Raw genomic sequence first — 21,575 nt, 5'->3', positions numbered from 1 at the left:
CTCGAGAAACGGCTCGCACTCGGGTTGAACGCGGGTCGAAAGCGGGTCGACGCTCGGGTTAGGTCACCCGATTTCAAAACGCGCGAATCCTATAGGCACAATAATGCCAAAACGACATCGTTTTCAGTGGGTATAAAAGGCTAATTCCTTTATTTTTTCAGCAGACCGAGCTTTCCCTCTCTCTCTTCCTTTTTTTTCCTCTGCCTTCTCTCTAAACTCAAAGAACTCCGGTGGAATTCTCACCGGATTCTAGAAATTTTCGTCGGAATCTGAGTTTTTTAGGCGAAAGTTCACCAGAAAACTAATCGATTTCTGAAAAAGTTACCGGAAACTGGAAAGTTGATCTAAAAATTCAAACTTGGCCGAAAAAATTTAAATATTGACGAAAAATTCAAACATTGACGAAAAATTCAACCGAAATCCGAAAATTTTTCAGAAATTCCCAGAAAAAAATTCACCAAAAAAAATTCTAAAAAATTTCCACCGATTCCTAGAGCTGTTACAACGCACCAAAACCCTTTTTAGCTTTTGTTTCTTCTCTGTCTATCTTTCTTTCAACCAGTAACTCTTTTTCTGTATTTTTTCTTTTGATCCGAGGGTCCTTTTATAGGGAATGATTAGAAGAGTTTCTGATCAATTTCAACTCCTCTTTGGATTAGGATTCAATCATTGAATCCAATATGGACTCTGATTGAATCTCAATTCATGGTGAAATTCCTCCAAAACCAATCCAATCTTCAGTCGAAAAAATTAAAAAAATAAAAAAATCAAATAAAAATAATTCGATAAACCAAAAAATTAACAGATAAATTAAAAATAAATAATAGATAAATTATAATATATAATCAGATAAATATATATATATATAAATATTAATAGAAAAATAGTAATAATAATAATAAGGATATATATATTAATAAATAGTAATAATAAATAAATAAATAATAAATACATAAGATAAAAATAAAAGAAAAAAATATATAAAAAAATAATAAAAATAAAAAAAAATGGGCTTACCCATTTGGACCAGGCCCAATTGATCCGGGCTTGGACCAAATTGGGTGTCTACATCTAGTAAAAATTCAAAATCTTTTATTAGAAAATTTGGATTTTGATTTTTTTTATCCATTAGAAAGTAAACTCAAAGAGCTTTCCAACTATATAAAATTCAAATATTAAGACTTTGTGAATTAATACAGAAAAATAAAATAAATTCAATGTTGAAAAATTTTATTATTGTAAAACAGCTTTCTTAAGTTAATATATTTTTCAAAATCAATATTATTAAAATTGTATTAAGTCCAAAATGAATAATTTCACTTTAAAAACAACAATTAAACTTTCATTGAAGCTCAAATAAATAATCTTTAAAGATAGATTTGGTTTGAGGAATATGAAAACAAAGAAATGTTTGTTTAAGCTTTGAAAATCATATTATTTATTTAGTACCAAAATATAAAACTTAAGAACATGTACTAAATAAATCATTTTTTAAAATCTTGATTAAGTTTATTTAGCTTTAATATTTTATCATTTCAAGATAAGGATCAATTCAAGGCTAACAGTGAATTTGTTAGGTGAATAAGTGTGAGTGAGAGGTAGAGAGAGAAGTGATTGTAAAGAGAATCTATCTCTATACAACTCTCGAGAGAGATAGAAAATCAATCCTAAGGAACTCAATAATTAATTAGAAACATTGGGTTGCTAACAAGTTTTAAAAATATGTATTATTTTCTCTCAAAAAAATTTTTTTTTTTGGTTTGGAGTACCTAAATCAATGTTTCTTGAGCTAATAAAAACCAGGTTAACGTAAAAGGTTTCACAATGGTTAAACCCCATGAGAATGTGACGGTTAAACTTTCTAATTAATTAAATTATTTGCATTAGTAATAAATATATAACTAAATCATGGGCAAGGGAAAGTATTGTAGCAAAGACGAAAGGAAGTGTAGAGAAAAAGTAGCAAGTTGCCGGTTTTTGGCAACGAATTTTTGTTTTCTAAAAACATTACTGTTGGTTGTAGTCTGGTTTTAGTTTTTTGTATGTTCTTAATTATGGTTGACTTATGTTTGAATTTATTTGAGAGATAGTTGTGTTAATGTCATTTGTTTCATTTTCAAATTGAGATTTGAATGTTAAACTTGAGGTTGCATTTTTTTTTAATAAGAATTATTGGTTATTCAATCTTTTTCATGGCTTGATCTTTAATGTTTTAATTTTTTGTTTTTTGGCTTTGAAATTCTATTTTTAAGTCTTTATGTTCAGCTTCCATGGTTGCTTTTTAAGATGAATTTTTGGGTAATTTGTAATTGACAGCAAGTTGTTGGTTTAAAGTTCAGCACCAATCACTTGTTGAAGAATCCCAGTGCAAAAGATTTAGGTTGAGGTATGAAAATTCTTTAATTAACTTTGGTCCTTCTATGTGGATTTTTTTTACTTTTTATATAAGCTCTTTTGTCCTTTCTAGTTAATAAAAGGCTGTTGGTATTATTCTTACTGTTGTAATTAATGATTAATGTGTCATTTAATCCAAATTCTTTAAAAGTTAAGTTCTTCCGATACATGAGGTGATTGGATGTTAATTTCTTTGAGTTTGTAAAATTTATTAAAAGTTAAATTCAATTGATAAATCAAGTTGTTTTTGAAGTTTGCTGTTTCATTCAATTTTATGGTATTTTGCTTTGCATGTTTTCAGGCTAGCTTTAGTGTTTGCTGTTTAAAAAAGGATTTAAGTTTGAGTTAAACGGTGAGTCAAAACATTTCTTAGCAAAATAGACTTACAAAATTAACAAGAACTCAATTTACTGGTTTACGGCTTTATGAAGTCTTGTTTTTGTTGGATCTAAGGAGTTAATGGACTATGAATAGGCTTAGGAAGTTAAATATACTTAAGTCGAATAGGATGAGACAACAAAAGGATTCTACAATTTCTCAACATGACTTCTAATTGGTTTGTGCAGAGGGAAAGAGAAAATGCAAAGTTGAGCATGTGTTACAACCCTAACTCAACAAGCTACTGACTTTTGCCTATGCTTATAAGGAAATAATTTAACACCAACGATTCTTTTTGAAACAATTGGTGTTTTAAACTAATAGATTTCTCCTTTGTCTTTAGTTATTTGCTATTTTTCCTTATGTTAGTTGGAAATTTTCTTTCTTTTTGTGTCGGTTTGTTAGGTGCTTTGTCTGTCTTAAGATGCTAATGGAAAGCTAACATATTACAACTTAAGCAAACTTATGTAGCTTTCCTTTGAGAGATCACAATTAGTTTCTACAACAACTGCAACTAGTTTTTCTGCTCTAATCATGATGAGAAATAAACTATTCTTCAATGAATTAGTTTGATATATCATTATCATTGACATCAACCAATGTAAATATTCAAACACTTCCAACTGTATCAATCGATATATATTACTCTTTTCTTCTCGTTATTGTTTAATGTCTAAACCTTTACGTATGCTTAATACAGGGGCGTAGGTAGAAAAAATTTTCAATGGAATCATATTTCAACTTTAATTATATAAACATGATATTATATACATTATATTATTAAAAAAATTATGTTAAATTCGAAAGTTTTAAGTTTATGAAACTAAAGAGTACATTTTCATTAAAAAGTTAATGAGTTAAATTTAGTTTCATTTCATTCTCACACTGTTATTATTTATCGTTTTCTTTTAAAAGAAGAAGACAAATGACGAGTCTAGAAAGTAAACAAAACTTTTTATGAAATTATATCTATTTGAAGAAATTATAATTATATATATTAAAAAGAGAAACCAATAAGCAAACGAAATTAACAACCAACCAATCAATATGTAATTTTGGACCAAACTCACACTTGATGAAACTTAAGCATACAAACTTAAAAAGTTTGAAGGCTTCTTTTAATAATTGAGATAAGATTTCATTAACAAGTAAATAATATTTTTAAATAAGTAAAATTCAAAGATTAATCTATATGATAATATAGTTCAAAATATGTCACATTTTACATTTTAATCGAATATTCTTATTAATGATCAAATTGTATCGAATAAAAAATTTATGACCATATATATAATAGAATATAAATATAAGACATTGTAAGAAAAATTTTTAATCCTTTTCTTAGATTTTTTTTTTTTTAATTTTAGTGAGGTACATATAAGTAAATTACAGAAAAATTTACCAAAAAACAAATGCTAAATTAAGATTTTGGAGAATTAAGTGGGGTCAATTGACCGCTTATTTTGCATGGAGCTACGCCACTGGACCCAATACAACTTTATTGTACTCCCTGTTGCAAAATGAGAGCTTCTACCTAGTGAATAACAAAAAGAGCATTTATTCGTTGTCAATAGTAGGAGAAAAAGAAACACGCTGTGATGCTAGATGTTGCAATTAGACGAGTTGTTTTTAAAATTTTTATTTTGTTAAGTCTAGGTTCTTTTAAATTTTGACAACCATATTATTTGAATTTGAGTAATCACATCTGGATAATTCATATTTAAATTATTAATTTTAAAAATCAAATCAATTTAATTTTGTATAATTCAATTTCAAGCATGAAAAGAATTAAGAGGTGACCACTCCCAAATTTTAAAACTTTTTAATATTTACATAAACTTTAATTTTTTATAAGTTTAAACAAGTAGAAAAATTATAATTTTATCTCAAAAAATTAAATAAAAGGCTTTGGCTCCCCAAATTAAAAATTTTGATTCATTTATTAGATTCAAGTTATTTTGGATTTGAATTAATTAAATTCAAATTATTGTGGATTTAAATTGAGCAAATTCAAGTTGTTAATTTTTTTTAAGTAAATAAGATTGAATGGAGTTCGAATTTAATTAAATAAAATGAGTTTTTCATTTGGATAAGTTTCCATTCTATGAAATGTCAATGTGAAAGTAGAAATGATAATAGATCACATTGAGATGAATTTTTATTTATCTTAATATTAGTTTAATATTTTAATATTTATATTCAACTCTAATCGAAATTTGATATTAAAATATATTTTTATACTCAATTTTGATCCAATCAAAAATTAATTTAATATTTTTAATTTAGTTTAATATTTATAAAATATTATTTTTAATATAAATTATATTTTAATTATACATAAATATAATATTTTTCTTAAATTAATATTTTTAATTTAAATTTTAAATAATAATTTTATTAATATAATATATATTAAATATAAAATTAAATAAATAATAAAAAATATATTTTTTATATACTCGGATAAAAACCTAATCAACCTCCGACCTGATCTCCTGTTTAAAAAAAAAATAAAATCCATTCTTATCATATTGAGATAAATTAAAATCCATCCAATACAAAATATTTTACCACCCCATGTGAAAGATTTGGAGTATGCATTTTTATGGAAATGATGAGTAAAAACTGAACTAAGGCGTCGTGTACTTTAACCGGTGATAAAAAAAGCGGCTTAAGGGTAACAAGCTAACATATAATAAAAGCAGTTAATATTTAGACGAGTGTATTTATTATTTAAATAAAATAGTTTTTTTACCCCAAAATAAAATAGTTAATATAGAGTGAAGTGTGAGGATGGAAATTGAGGTTTTCTTTCCCCAATATATACTTTATTATATTTAGAGTTATTAAAGATTTGGAAATTAAAAAAAAAAAAAAAAAGAGTTACTAGAGGTTTAAAACTGCTTTTCAAGAAAAAAAAAAAAAAAAAAAGGGTATAAGTGCACGAGCACGGGAGAAATGGTACTCCCAACTAGTGCTTGGTCAAATTTCCCTATCATCATTATGATCAATAAAAAATAGGATTGACAATGATATAATATGGTTCCAAGGTCCAAGTCCAAACCCTAACAACTTAATCAAAACCCCTCGCTGCTACTAGTAAGTAATATGTAATCGAAACTCCTACTCCTACAAAATCGATTAATTAAGATTGTGCTTTTCAGTTGTTCATCAGTATTCAGATCTAGCTACTATTGTTAGGTGGTAGCAGCTGTTACTCCCACGTTGGAGCCTGCTGATAGGCTTTTACTAGTGTTTTTTTTTTTTTCCACCTGGTGAAAACCGAAATAAAATGGAAGGGAATTCAGGAGGAGGAGGAGGCGGCGTAGCAGACAGAGGAGGAAACGACGTGGAGCTGGTTTGCAAAACACTTCAGGTTGAACACAAGCTGTTCTACTTCGATCTCAAGGAGAACCCACGCGGGCGTTACCTGAAAATCTCCGAAAAGACATCGGCTACCAGGTCCACCATCATCGTCCCTTCCTCTGGCATTTCCTGGTTCCTTGATCTTTTCAATTACTACGTCAACTCCGACGACCACGATCTCTTCAGCAAGGAATTGCAGCTCGACACTAAAGTCTTTTACTTTGACATCGGCGAGAATCGCAGGGGTCGTTTTTTGAAGGTACGCTCTTACTACTACTACTACTACTACATTCACTCACCCACGTCTATTTCTCTTTTCTTTGCTTGACACAAATTCCACATGTTGTTTTCTCTTTTGATGTTAAGATTTTTTTTTTTTTAATTTTGCTTCAATCTTCTCTTTCCTATATATGCTGTCGAGTTTTAGTAGAATTGGTTTTGGGGCTCCGCTCTCTTGTTGAATTGGATAATGCTGGAGAATCACATTCTTATCTATGATGGTATTAGAACTAAGCCTTAGCTTTGTAGCACTCTGAACCAGCAATTGTAAATACAGATAATTGCGGCTATCAAGAGACCTAACCTTCTTAGAATTTAGAGTGGTGAATAATATCTGTTGTCATTCATCAACACAGTTGCTGCTGCTATGGTTTCTTCTTAAGTAATTGAAGAGTAATTGTGGCCTTTCTTAAAATCGATTCCTGTTCTTCTTGGCTAGAAAAGTGGTTACACGAACAAGAGCTTGATGGACTAACTGGTGCCAGAGAAGGGCTAAACCATGAACTAGGAAATTTGACTTGATTAGAATGACTAGCTGAAAGATGGTTGTGGAGGAAATTGGCACCCAACATTTAATTGCACATCTCTAACACATTGAAAGCAGACTCTAGAAACTTCGCTCATGTTTGAACTAGACCCATGAGCATACCTATTCATTAGTAAGTTTTATAGTGCTAAGCCTTTTAGTTGAGATGAGTCTATTTTAACACTTCTGACTTTGAAATTGCTAATTGCCTTTTGCATGAGAGCTACCTCATTTGTTGCTAATGAGGCTTCTCTTTCATACCTTCAATTTAAAGGTTTGTTGCAACTCTGAATGTTCATGTATGAGAATGATATCAGCTCCTTCCGTTCAATATTTCTTATCTGAAATGTCATGTTCGATTCTGTCAGCCTTCCATCACCAATTGATGCTTTTATTTCTAAGCAACAAAAATGCTTCTGTGAAGCTCCTAATATCTATTTTTAAGCACCATGATTTTGGTTTATATTTTCTCCATATTAAATGTGGTTGCTTGAACCTTGGATCAGCTTCTTGAAATGCTTGTTGCTTCTCAGGATTTTCCTTCCATAAGAATGATATTAGCTCCTCCAATTAAATATTTCTTGGCTACAAAGCCTGATCTTTAGTGCTTGATTGTCTCAGACTTTCTTGATAGCATTAATGACTTTATTTCAGAGAATCACAATGTTGCATTGATGCTCCAAATGTCTAGTTTCTAGCTCTCTGGTTTTGGTTTGTAGTTCCTTTGCAGTACTGTGCTGCTTCATGGCAAAAAACAAAAAATGTCACAGGAACAAAAAATTATCTTTGGCTGCTTGAACCTTACGTCTTTAATCAACGTGTATCTTGTTGATTATTGCTTAAAATTTGAGATTTTCTCTTCTAAGTTTTATTTTTCATTCTAAAACTCTGCTAGTTTTACCTTTAATTAAAGGTTGCCATTGGATGAATTGGGTTAGGTTTGGATTTAGGCATTTTTGGTTTTGAATTCTTAGTTCATTTCAGGTTTTAGGTTGGTAAAGTTCATGTTGTTGCCTTCAAGTCAATTCTTTCTATGTTATGTTGGGTTCTGAATAGGTCTTTGTGGGTCAACTTGTGCCACATTAGCTAGTTGATGGTAATTGGTTTGGGATCTGGGCCAGCTTGTTTTGAGGCACATCAGGTTTGTTGCTGTTGACCTCTGTCGTATATTTGGATTGCTTAAGTATACTTTTGGCAGAATTGAGTTGGTCGAAGAGCACTAGCATGGCACCTCTTGATAACAACTTAATAAGGGTGGAAAAATGTTGATTCTCCACATTTCATCTAACCATGTTCAAGATACCTCAAAAGCAGAATTGTCTTCAGTGTGGTCTAATTTCATATCAGAGGATAACTATAAATCGCTGTCCATCTCTTCAAATTGATCTTCATCTAACTTGCCTTGATGTGAACTTCTCATAGTCATTATTAATTGGTTGAGCCTTAGACAATCAGGATTATCTTTTTCCAGTTAATTTTTCTAAAATAATATTTTCACACATCATGTGTTGTTATTTTCTGGTTGCCCTTTTCTAGAGAGAAATTGGTTCTTATGCCCCAGCATTATAGGAAAACTTCTAAAAAAACCAACCACAAACTTTAGTTGTTTTTAAGCCAAAACAGGTTGCTTTTATATGTATTTGCTGATAAACGAGACAGTTAAAAAACTGAAATTATTGCTGGCAAAACCATGGACTTGGACAGCCCCTGAAATATTAAAGGATGAACAGTGGATTCACATGCCATCAAACAGCCTCAGATGCAAATTCCCTTCCTTTACCCTAAAATTTAAAAAATGGTTTAAAAAAAAAAACCTAAAATGAATCCAAATAGACTCATAGAAGACTCAACTGATTCAGAAAGGATCCAAATGTCAAACAAAAGGGACAACTGACTCATAAAACAGAACTTTTTCAATTATGGAATTGCAAGCAATGAATTTGGGGACAAATTATACTTAACATGTTTTCTCTTTGAATCTGTTAAATTTCTTCCTATCTGTTGCTTTTCTTTTTCCCTTCTGCTGCATGAGAAACAACTTTTACAATGATAATTGTAACCAACTGGTTGAGGACAAACTATACTTAGCATATTTTTTCTGCCAATCTTAATTAGAACTTACAGCAGGTTTTCTGTTCTCTTAACCTTGAATCTAGATGACAATAGAATCCCCACATAATTTTTAAACTAAGTAGTAATCCTCTTCTCTACTCTAAACAATATTCTTTGATAGTGGAAATATTCTGTAGCCGACAATCTCTGAATCTTGCCAAAGATGAATTTTGTCTTCCCTTGTTGCGCCCTATACTTTGTCAATTATTCTACCAAGTTGTTAAGTTTGTAAAATGCAATTCATTTTACGAATCTTCTTGTACTGGATATGAATTTTATAATCAACTAACCAACTAGTATATCTCCTTGTACTCATTTTGATACCAACTGTTGCAGAATGGAAGTAAAGCGGCTATTACATGACTAAACTATAACAACTTGTGAAAACAGAAAGGTTCATGATCTGGCTCTCCAAAAGTAAGAGTAAGCATCATTTTTTATAAGACATGAAAGTGATTAACATTAGAATATGTTTATTATATGCCAAAAACTATACTTGGAAACTCCTAAAGAATTGGCACCCTTTTGGCACCCAATTTGGGAATCTATGCCATGGAAACAATTAAAAACAAGAAATCTAGATTCCATATGATAAAAGTTTTAATAAAATCAATTCAATAATTGTGATTGTATAGCAAAAGATGCTTCATATCTAGATTTGCAGGTGTCTGAAAAATTTAAGAGACATCATATATCCAAATTGCATGTGGGAATTATCTACTGTTATCACTGCAACATGTCGCTGATTCCTTGCCTTGCAATGTGTGTTTACCAACTTTGAGGAACTTGCTGCAATCTTGAGATTCTGTGATGCTCATCTTTGACAACTTCCCATGGGAAGCCAAGACAAAAGTTGAATATAGCTTTAATCATGTTGATGAAAAAGTATATTCTCTTTATCCCTTATCTTTGAATTGCCTCTTCAAGGGAAGAAATGAACAAAATAAAAGAGAAAACCGATGAAGAAGATGTCTAATATGTACTTAAGGTTTGTGGGGAGAAATTTCTGTTAATCTCATAACTTTTTATTTGGTCAACAAGTGGCGAAATGCCAATAGTGGGAAACTAGAGTTAATGAGGACTGTGTTTAAGCAAATGTCCAGGTTTCTTCAAAAAAAAAAAAAAAAAAGAGGTAAATGTCCAGGTTGAGTGTTGGTAAAGTCATCCAAGTTTATTTCAGCAGGTTAGATTGTTAAGTAGATAAGGTTATTGTATTAGATTGTTATGAATATCACTTTGCTATGATTGGTTGCTGATAGTTTTAATATGTTTGATAAGAGAACAGCCTTGGTCTCACTTTGCAGACTGTGGAGGCTGTTTCTGCCTGTGTTATTGTGACTTGACTGTGAGTGTTAACGAAGAGCGGAAGCAACATAGGTTTCTCATTTCGGAACTTGAATGTTTATAAGTTGTGGACAAAATAAATAAATAACCTGCAAAGTTCATGAAAGAGAGAAGAAATTTGAACTAAAGAGCTATCAAATCATTCTCATAAATTATTGTGGAAATTTTGTAAAATCTGGTGGCTATTGTATTTTCTTTGGAATAATGCTAGGATATAGATATACATTTGAACATATGCAAATACAGTCGCAAACATGAATGCATGCTTGTGAGCAGAAGCATGATAAAAAGAATTTGACTATTTGGAGCTATTATTTATGGAATGAAGCATAAATGCTGTTTGCAAGCATTTAGTGGCTTTGATTTCTTTTTTTGCAAGTAGTGTTTGTATATTGTCTTTGATTCTATGAATTAACTCTGAATTGTTTGGAAGAGGCGAAAAGTCAGTTAGAGTTCATTTTCAAAAAATGTTTCTCTAATGAAATTATATGTGAAGGTATCTGAAGCATCTGTCAGCAGGAACCGCAGCACCATTATTGTGCCTGCAGGGAGTACTGGGGATGAAGGGTGGGCAGCATTTAGGAACATATTGGCAGAGATCAATGAGGCATCAAGGCTCTTCATTTTGCCCAATCAGGTATCTTTGGGCTACATTCCTATGCTCCTTTCTTTCCAGTTTCTCTGCTGTCATATATCAGTTCCATTTTTTTTTTTTCATATAATCACATTTAATTTGTCAATCTGGTTGTTTTTGTGTGTATATGGGTTTTCTGAAACAGCAAAGTTCTGAACCTTCAGAACGTATTGTTGGGCTTTCAGATGATGTTGGGGCTGGCTTCATATCTGGACACAGCCAGCCTACCTCAACTTCTGAATTGAAAGTAGACAGATCAGTTGAATTGCCTGCACAGGATGAACTTGGTAACATGGGGGTTTCAAAGGTGATCAGAGCTGATCAGAAGAGATTTTTCTTTGATCTTGGGAGCAACAACAGAGGACATTTCTTGAGAATATCTGAAGTACTCTCTTTCTTTTTCTTTCATATAAGTATATTAATAAATAGAATTTAGGTGTAGGCATGGACTAGGTTGATAATAGGATGGTTCAACAATTGCAGGTTGCAGGTTCTGATCGGTCTTCCATCATTCTCCCATTGTCAGGATTGAAGCAATTCCACGAAATAGTGGGTCATTTTGTGGAGATTACAAAGGATCGCATTGAAGGAATGACTGCTGGAAATGTTCGAACGGTGGATCCACCTCCAAGGTGAATGCCACTGGAACATGGTGAAATAAATAAATAATTCTGATTCTGTCAAGTTTGCTCCTCCAAAGCCTCTAATAGTTGTTTGATAAGAGGTGCAATTGTGCTCTTTTCATCCCTTCTGCTCTCATTCAAGCCTGAAAATAATCTGATTTTATATGTTTAATCAACAGAGAAACATCGGAGATACTTGTGAATCTTAGTTTCATGGGAATAACAGATTACAATTGGATAAATGTAATTTGTCAGTTTGATAGTGTGACTTCCTCGTTACCTTCTCAATAATGCTTATTTCATGTGTGTGGGGTTTTTTTTTTTTTCTTTTTTTTCTTTTTTTTTCCTGTCTTAGAAGCAAGCACTGATGGGATGTATTAATTTCAATTTTAAACAAATATTGCTTGGAATTGTTGCATGGTGGGTTTTTCACTGTTGTCAAGTATTGTGTTCTACTTTGTCAGCGGATTGCAAAACCGAAGGTTACATTTGTTTAATGGAAATTGACTTTCCCAAAATGATTTTTGTATTTTTTAATATTTGTTTGGTAAAAAATCCATTGGTTAATGAAAATGATTTATTAAAAAATATGATATTATTTTAGATATTATCTTTTTCTTATTTAAAAGGAAAAACAATTTAAAAAAAAAGAGGTTAAAATTATACAAGTAATTCTTGTACTTATCTTAAATTTAAATTTAAATTTTTATAACATAATTCATTGAAATTAAATCCTCATATTAATCTAATTGAACAATGTTGGTTTAATTGATGACATCGTTGCTTTATCTCTATTAAATAATTGATGTGGACATTGATTATATTGATGTAGTATTGACTTGTTGAAGTAATAATTAAGATTGATAAAATTAGTTATTAAATTATAAAAATGATTCATATGCTCATACGAAATTTAAAATTTAGTTCATATATTCGCACAATTTAAAATTTAATATTTTTACTTGCATGAAATTTGAAATTTAATTCTTTTAATATAAAAAATATTTTAAATTTTTTTAGTTTTTTCAAAATATTAAATTTTAAAAATATTTTAGTTCCTTTAATATATTAAGATTTATTATATATAATTAATTATTAATAATATCATATTAATAATATTATTATCATTTATGCTATTTGTGATGTTCAGTAAAATTTTCGCTTTCAAAATTTAGACTTTTGAAAATCATTTTTGATGAAACAAAATTCTAAATTGTAATATTACATTTATACTTTAAAATTCTTGCTTTCCTTTATCATTAGTAATTGTGAAATATTAGAGATTTTGTGGCTTAAAGTAAGCTAAATGCTCACAAAATGTAAAAATTTTAGAATTAAGCAAAAAATTTTTAATAATTTTAAAAATTATTTTTAGTAAATATTTGATGTCTTTAGTTATAAATTATATAAATTTTAGTTATATTATTTTTAATAAAATTTTACTTATTTTAATATATTTTATTGTATTAATTTTATGATATTAATATGTATTTTTTATGCATTAAAGATTGTATTTTTGTTAATGACATTCTTGTTATTTTTGTCACATGCACTTTCCATCCAAACCCCAACCCGAAATCCCAATTCTAAACCTCAAACCTAACTGTAAACCTTAAACTAAAACCTAAACTTTAAACATAAAATTTACACCTAAAACTTAAACCTTAAGCTTAAACTCCAAACCCAAACTAAATCCTAATTCTTAAACCAAAACCCAAACTCTAAACCTAAACTTTAAGCCTAAAATCTAAATCCTAAATCCTGAACCAAACTTTAAACCAAACTCTAAACCCCAAATCTAAACCTAAACCCTGAACCAAACTTTAAACCAAACTCTAAACCCCAAATCTAAACCTAAACCCTACACCTTAACCAAATCCTAACCTTAAACTCTAAAACATAAATCCTAAACCTTAACCTAGATCCTAAACCAATTCAAAAACCTTAAAACCTTAACCTAGACCCTAAACCAATTCTAAAACCTAAATCAACCATAAGTCTTAACCTTAAATCCTATTCTAGACCCATGATTCCATTAATGCATTTGCATCTCATTTTACTTTGTTATTTTATGCATTCTTGAATTATCATGCATTTATATTATTATTATTATGTTGATGCATATCATGCATATATTTTTATAAATAGGGTTTTGAAGAAAAAACATTTAAAAAATAAGATAATATTTCAAATAAATATAGCCTTTGAGATCTGACCTAAATATAAGGAGATTTTTAACAGTTATTATTTATGCAAAGTATTATCTTGATTTTTATAAGGACAATTTAAAAAATCTTAAATTAGAGGTATTTATGAAACTCTATTTAAATATAGAAGAGCGAAAAAAGTATTTTGATATTTAAGGTCAAAACTTTACAAATCATCACAAATAAATTTAAATCAATTTGTATTGTTTTTTATGAAACTTAGACTTTTGAATATCATTTTTACGGAAATAAAATTTTAAGTTGTAGTATTACATTTCTACTTTAAATTCATGCTTTCTTTTGTCACTGAAAATTGTGAAATGTTAGAGATTTTGTTGCTCAAAATAAATCAAATGTTTACAAAATGTGAAAATTTTCAAATTAAGAATTTTTTAAAATTATTTTAAAAATTAGTTTTAGCAAATATTTGATGTGTTTAGTTATAAATTATATAAATTTTAGTTATATTATTTTTAATAAATTTGTAGTTATTGTAATATATTTTTACTATATTAATTTCATATTATTAGTCTTGTTAAAAGATTATTAAATTAGATTCAAACTAATTATTTAAATAAAATTTTTTTTATGAAAAAAATTGAAAGTTCTCATTATGATATATTTATACTATTTAAAACAATATTAACTTTGATATATTAATTTAAATTATTAATATTATAATTGATTAATATAAATGATAATAATATTATTAATATAATATTATTAATAATTAATTATATATAATAAAAACTAATATATTAGAGGAACTAAAATATTTCTAAAATTTAATATTTTTAAAAAATAAAAAATAAAAATATTTTTTTATATTAAAGAGATTAAATTTTAAATTTTATATGAGAATACAAACTAAATTTTAAATTTCATATGAATATAAAAAATAAATTTCCAATTTAGTACGAATATAAAAATTACTTTTATAATTTGACAATTAATTTTATCAATTTTAATTATCACATTAATATAATCAATGATCACATTAGTATGATTAATAGTCACATCAATTATTTAATAGAGATAAAGTATTGATATGAGTAATTGGACTAATATTATTAACTTAGACCGAGATCTAATTTTAATAAATTATTTTGTGGGAGCTAAAGTTTAAATTTTATATAAATACAAAGACTAATATTATAATTTGACAAAAAAAAATTTAGTCAAGGACGAGGTCCAGCCTATTACCGTATATTTAACGCGAAGTGGACTTTGGATATATTTTCTTAGGTTTAGATTTAACTTGACCCGATTGATAATATTGTTATATTAACAAAACATTTTTCTTAATTTTAACTAATATTTTTATTAATATATTAATTTAAAAATATATTGAAATATTAAACTATTAATATAGAGTCCGTTAATATTTTAATTTTAAATATTACTACACATAAATTTTTTAATATTTAAATAATAAATTTAATAATAAGTATTTTAATAATAAATAATAAATATGAATATAGTAAACAGTATTTTGTTTGAGTATTATTTAATATAAAAATATTATTATTTTAATAATAAGTTTTTAATAATTTGAAATTTTTTAATAATTTCTTAATATTTTTAATTTTAAAATATATTATTTTTAATATTTTAATAACATATTTATACTACTATTTTAAAAATAAATACAAGTAAATAATATTTTTATGATTTAATAATAAATATTTTTCAATATAAAATAATAGTATTTTAATAGTATAAACATTTTTTAGTTTGACCACACGGCCTGTGGGACCATGGCCAGCTATATCTGAAACCTAGATTCCGATGAATGTCGGCCACAAATTTGGCCAGCGGTAACCACCCAGATCCTGCTTTTCTCCTCCTTTCACTTGACTAAATCCGTTAATCTGTTTAGGTTTAAGAATAGCATCTTCCATTATAAAGAAAATAACAAAATCTAAAAACCCAAAAACTGCAGTCCTAGATCAACTTTTGAGATTGGAAGGATAAAGGGAATTTTATGGGATGGCTACTTGGCTGCTTTTTTTCAAAGAAATGAAAGTGGGAATGCGCGGATTGGTTGGATCGTGGGAGTAAAGCATTGCCTATTAAGTTATGTTTTGAGGTTGTTGTTTGTAAGATGTTGAAGCAAGTAACAGGACAGGTATTAAGCAAAATGTTACCTTTAAATTCTAAACATAAGCTTATTTTCCCTTGTATTTGCCAACTACTTCTCTTCATGCTGGAACATTACCCATGATTGTCCAGAAATTGTGTTCACTGTTTGATTTTTCTAGAGACTTAAGAAACATAAAAATTGTGTTCATGTTTGATGTTTCAAGAACCCGTTCATTTAGAAGCTGAAAGTTATTGAACTTCTTTTTAAAATATGGTTTTTAACTTTCAACACATATGGTCATAAAATATGATCTACTTTTACCAAAAAAAAAAAAAAACAAAATTATATATCTATATATATAGCTCTTCAGAATAAACTTTTAAGCTGGTGTTGCCTAAACATAAGTATCATAGCAAGGAATTATCGGGGTTATGGCTGTATTTATGTATTAGGGTAAGTATTAAGCATTAAGAATATTGATGATTTAGAGCTAGGCAAGAGCTCTTTTCGTGAACTTTATTTCTTTTTATTTTTTGTCTAAAAATATCGATATAGCAGCTTGTGTGGCTTAATTTTTTGAATGAAACATGCTATGGTGGTTTAATTTAGTATAATTTAAAAAGTTCAGATAAGTTAAAATTTAATGACCCAAATAGAATTTTGATTAAAATTCAATGACGAATTTTGTAGGGGTACAAGGGCTGGGTGAATCTTTTCTTGTTGAAACAATTCAATTAGAAACAAGTTACCCAAATAAAGATTGGACAAAATAAAAGGCTCGAGAGACAATGGCTTATCGTCAGCAAGTTCTGCAACAATCTTAAAGATATTTTAAACATGTATTATGATAGGATGAAACGCAGAGAACAAATCAAAAAAGCAAGTACACTAAAAGAAAAAGGCAATACGCTCTCTCCATAGTGGTGTGGCTCTTGGAATACCAGTCGCCTATGAGGACAGTGTAGTCATCGGCCGGATCGGCATAGGGGACTGGAATCAGGAGACGGGTTTTCACTGGAAGACCACCAAAAGCTCCAGCTGCCCTGTGAAAAGCTGTGGTGGTTTAGTAGATGTAGGCTAGCTAGCTACCAATCTGGTCCTTGACCTGGAAGTGGTATGTGTGGCTCCCGTCTGAATGGACAAGTGCATGGTTTCAAACACTCCATCCTGCTATGCGTTTAAAAGGGAATAACTCAAATCAAAACACTATACATGTAGTAAGTACTTCACATTCCATAAGCATATACATATATATATATATATTATATGAAAAATAAATATGCACATGCAACATTTATACCTATAAAATAATAAACTCAAATAAAAAATAAAAATACATAAATATATTTATTTTGATCCAATTCAAAATAATATATTCTAAATCCAATTTATTAATAAAGAAATCTTTATAACTATAAGACTTTTGAAATTAGAAAAATCACAAAAAAATTTTTTACTTAAAATTTAATCCAAAATCTAATACATCTTTTTAATAACCTACTCACATTTTTTTTTATGTCTAACTATTTAAAATTATCAAATTAAAACCAAAGCATTTTATTTATAAAATATAAATCTCTTATAATTTTACTAAACTTTCGATATAAAATAAGATGAACTCTCAATTTTTATAAATTTATTCAATTTTTAATGTGAGATTAAAGGATTCAAGACATTTCCTTACAAAATGGAAGGGCTCATCAAGGTTATTGAAAACATTGACCACAATATTATTATTGTCGGTTGTGGAATTGACATTGGGTCCTGCGAATTGACCATTTGTGTGAATGCCTTGCTGAGGAGAGATGCTGCCGTAGGTGATGTTACATGTGAAGAACAAGTGCAGTTCTTCTAAATTAACTTAATTTGTGAGAATTCTAATTATACTCGTAGGAGCTTTCTCTTAAATTTTCTTAATCTTGGTATTATTAGTGAAAACATTTGTAGACAACGCCTTCGACTTTTTGATGTAATGGCAAAGAAGCGTTAAAGAAGGCACGAAGACTTAGGTTGGAACAAAACCATCCTCTCCCTCATTCCCAAATCTTGTAAACCGAAAAAGATATTACAAGAGGATTAAGAAGCAGTTCATGAATAGTAAGGATAAAACCAAGATGTTAGGTTTGGGATAACTAACTTCACAAAGTTTTATCATTTAAGCTGAGTATAATGATGTTTATGGTGCTGTAATGTGTTAAAAAGTTTAAATTTCAAGATTAATTTTTTTAAACAAGTTAGGAATCCTAACATTAGAGTAGTTAAGGTATGCAAATTAAAATTAATGTAATAAATCTTAGTATTTTAAATTATTTGAATTGTTAAGAAAATTACACTTTAAAAGTAGAATAAAATAAAAATCCACATAATTTTGAAGCGAGATAGAAAATTACTTGATTAAGTATGTGCTTGAATAATTTTTACTCTAAATTTTAAATTTTAACTTCTTATTGATAAGTTTAACCTGAGATATTAGGTTGAGAATTTGGCAATTCTAATAAAAATTATGAATTAGTAGTAGAATTCATAACATGACTACCTTTTACAAATTGGTTTATATATCGATTATCATCGACAAGGAAAGAATAATCGTAGGGACAAATAAACATTTTATATAAAAATTAAAAGATAAAATAATGTAATGGCAGCACTTTGGAAGGATGGAAACATACATGTTCCAAGTTCCGATCCTTCTTATTCTTCACCATTTTGTTGAATAATCAGCCCAGGAAATTAATTGCGCACAATCAGTATTAGAAAAAAAAAAAAAAAAGAAAAGAAAAACACTTGGATCTCAAGGTAGCTCTCCCCCTCTCACTCCCTATGTATTTAAAGTGGAATTGGAATATGAATACTGATTAACGACGGCCTAATTACATGCTGTATGGTGGAGGCTTAGGCATGCTCTCCACGATGCCGCAAAGCAGTAAGTTATCCGGAATGTTGTACTCGTCCCTGAGGGAGCGCGCAGGGGAGAGAACGCTCACATAGAGCTGCTGTCCAAGGTAGTGCCTGTCCCATATCTCGGACCTGATGTTCCACATTCCGCAGTTATCAAAAGTCAAAAGGATTGCAGCCCAGGACTTTGGAAAGACCTGAATCGTGTGCCTGCTCACGGCGTCAAGAAGATTGTAGTTCTTCCTCTTATCAGGAGTCCAAGTCCCAGCCTCGATGCTACAAGCAATAAGTGCAAAACATAGTATATTAAACTTTGAAAGAAACCAAATGACTGAATGCATGTTAGAAAGTACACTATTAGTTACAAGAGCAAAGTGCCAAAACTTACGCCACAGCAAAGAATGAATAGCCGGACAAGTGCCAAGACTGAATGGCGGTCTCACGGTTCTCAAAGATGATCTCGATGAAGGTTCGGTGGGTCAAGTTAAGGACAATAGGGTTTAGAGTGATTTCTGAGATTGTAGCTGGCGGATCGTCCGCAATATTATCATACTTGAAAACCTTGTCGGCGACGTTATAGTATTCGGCAAGTTTCAATGGAGTGGGTGGGTCGACATAGGAGACTCCGTTAATGGCATATCGAAGCTTGCCATCTACCTTTCCGGCGGTGTTAGCTAGCTTGATGGTACGGGTAATGTTAATGGAACCATAATGGTAGGAGCCTTGAGGATTAGGCCTGGCAGCGCTAGCAGTGAGGTTCCAACGGAAGGTACGGAATTGGTTGAGTGACCAAGCCCAACCAACAGGTGGTGGAGGCAGCTCAGGTGAGGCCGGTCCCTTGCCATTGGTGTAGCGGATGATGCCGGTGGATGTAACCAATCGTCTGGTAAATCGGGTAGAGGCCACAACGTAATAATCCTTAGGTTCCTGGTCGGCCGTTACAAGCACACTAAAGCACTGTCCAACATGAACATCAAGGGATTCGTACACATTTTGCACTGTGTGAGAGCCCTCCATCTCAACCAGTTTCATGTTGTGGGCTTGGAACCTGATGTTGAGAGATGTCTTGATTCCGACATTGCAAATCCTATACTTGTAGGTCTTGCCAGGCTCCATGGTGAAGAGAGGTTCATCCTTACCATCACCTTTGGCTACTTTCCCATTAATGTGGACACCGTCACATCTGCCAAGGTTGCGGCCGCCATCCAGCAGTTTCTTGAGGGTGGTGTGTCCTTTGCTGAACCAGTCTCCCGCAAGGATAGTGTAGTCATCCGCAGGATCAGGGTAGGGGACAGGAATGAGTAGACGGCTGTTAATACGAAGGCCACCAAAACCTCCGGCTGCCTTATGCATAGCTGTCACTGGATAATACATGTAGCTGCCAATTTGGTCCTTGACCTGGAAGTGATAGGTGTAATTCTTCCCAGGGAGAATAGGGCAGTTGGTTCCGAGCACACCATCCTGCCAAGAGTTCTTCCTTTGTTGTACGCCGTTCCTGCAACAAATTTCATTGTCGTAAAATTAACTCAATTCTTCGTTAAACAATCAGATATAAAAAAACTCTCTGTTCATGAATCGTAGTCGTTTACCATGTCAAAAGGAATGGCTCATCAAGGTTGTTGAAGACATTGAGCACGATGTTGTTGTTGCTGGTAGAGTTGATATTGGGCCCGGGGAACTGACCGTTGATAAGAATGCCTTGCTGGGGAACTCCCAAGGGAGAGATGGTGCCGTAGGTGAGGTTCCAAGTGAAAAAAAGGTAAGGATCTTCGGCTCGGGCCACCAGCATCGATCCAGCCCACAGGCATAACAACAATATTAGCATCACTCCACCCATGGCTTTTCTCCCTTCACCTGCTTTTCAAAAAGATCCGTCTCTCCAATGAAATTAACTTATCAATTAGTGTTTGCGATCCCCAAGTGGAGGAAGATTTGTCTGCTTTGATCTACGAACTCCATTGGGCGATGCCATTTATACAAGGGAATCCCTTGTGCGCAAGCATTGCTCACCACAAATTCCCGTCCTCATTCTTCGCTCCAGATCCATACATGGCGCCCTTCCTTTCATTTTTTTTTCCCATTTCTTTCATTAATTACATTCTATTTTTAACACTAACAGCTTTTACCATGTAAAACCACTTTTTTCTATAAATCCGCCTTTTCTTTCCAATACACCGCAACATTATATTTTTTTGTTTAGCTTAAGAAATCTATTTTTCTGTTGATTTAGGTTAAACAAATAAATTAATACTTAATTGAGGAATAAAATTGTAAGTTTCAAATTTTTATCAAAGCATAATTTAATTAATTAATGAAGTTTGCATGAAAATTCGTGGTTTTAAAAAATATACATTACATTTGTTATTCTATTTTGTCTTTTTTATTCCTTCAATTTTGAAAGTTTATTTGTGAACTAATACTACACATGGTTACAAATTAAAAAGATTAAAACATTTTTCAATTTATTTTAGTAGTATAATAAATAGTTGAATATATTAATGTATTAAATTTTCTTAGATGCAAATATCCATAAACAGATATGGCATTTAAAAAATTTCTTTGTTAATTCTACTATACTTGAAACAAATTGATTTTCATTGTTGGGGTTATTTAATTGAATTGCCATTAAAATTCTTCTTTGTTAATCCTACTATACTTGAAACAAATTGATTTTCATGATAGATTGGCGGTTGAATAATTTGACATCATTTTTGTTTTTGCTATTTTCACTTTC

At 30.3% G+C, this 21,575-nt stretch overlaps 2 protein-coding genes across 2 annotated transcripts; one reads left to right on the top strand and one right to left on the bottom strand.

Annotated features, from left to right (window-relative positions):
* The first annotated feature begins 5,746 nt into the window (after positions 1-5,746).
* Positions 5,747-11,898, top strand: LOC111285834 (transcription factor Pur-alpha 1-like). Its single transcript, XM_022875454.2, has 4 exons — positions 5,747-6,397; positions 10,896-11,036; positions 11,179-11,418; positions 11,517-11,898. Exons 1-4 carry the CDS (start codon positions 6,065-6,067, stop codon positions 11,667-11,669), a joined length of 867 nt encoding a protein of 288 aa, XP_022731189.1. The 5' UTR covers positions 5,747-6,064; the 3' UTR covers positions 11,670-11,898.
* A 6,539-nt stretch (positions 11,899-18,437) lies between these two features.
* Positions 18,438-20,789, bottom strand: LOC111285523 (L-ascorbate oxidase homolog). Its single transcript, XM_022875007.2, has 3 exons — positions 20,431-20,789; positions 19,230-20,336; positions 18,438-19,117 (listed from the first exon to the last, which is right to left on the bottom strand). Exons 1-3 carry the CDS (start codon positions 20,676-20,678, stop codon positions 18,817-18,819), a joined length of 1,656 nt encoding a protein of 551 aa, XP_022730742.1. The 5' UTR covers positions 20,679-20,789; the 3' UTR covers positions 18,438-18,816.
* Between the last annotated feature and the right edge of the window lie 786 nt (positions 20,790-21,575).

This window comes from Durio zibethinus, chromosome 6 (assembly GCF_047325235.1).
Source record: "Durio zibethinus cultivar Kanyao isolate XHJ-2024 chromosome 6, ASM4732523v1, whole genome shotgun sequence".
Taxonomy (NCBI): domain Eukaryota; kingdom Viridiplantae; phylum Streptophyta; class Magnoliopsida; order Malvales; family Malvaceae; genus Durio; species Durio zibethinus.
Note: the sequence above shows the minus strand (reverse complement) of the source record. Positions and strands in the feature narration are given on the sequence as shown.

What these genes read in the sequence shown, in the direction of transcription:
- LOC111285834 (XM_022875454.2), top strand. Translation starts at nt 6,065, where the DNA reads ATGGAAGGGAATTCAGGAGGAGGAGGAGGCGGCGTAGCAGACAGAGGA. An exon ending in GCAGGGGTCGTTTTTTGAAG is followed by an intron (nt 6,398 to 10,895) that starts GTACGCTCTTAC and finishes TTATATGTGAAG; the next exon opens with GTATCTGAAGCATCTGTCAG. An exon ending in ATTTCTTGAGAATATCTGAA is followed by an intron (nt 11,419 to 11,516) that starts GTACTCTCTTTC and finishes CAACAATTGCAG; the next exon opens with GTTGCAGGTTCTGATCGGTC.
- LOC111285523 (XM_022875007.2), bottom strand. Translation starts at nt 20,678, where the DNA reads ATGGGTGGAGTGATGCTAATATTGTTGTTATGCCTGTGGGCTGGATCG. An exon ending in GAGCCATTCCTTTTGACATG is followed by an intron (nt 20,337 to 20,430) that starts GTAAACGACTAC and finishes AATTTGTTGCAG; the next exon opens with GAACGGCGTACAACAAAGGA. An exon ending in TATTCATTCTTTGCTGTGGC is followed by an intron (nt 19,118 to 19,229) that starts GTAAGTTTTGGC and finishes TATTGCTTGTAG; the next exon opens with CATCGAGGCTGGGACTTGGA.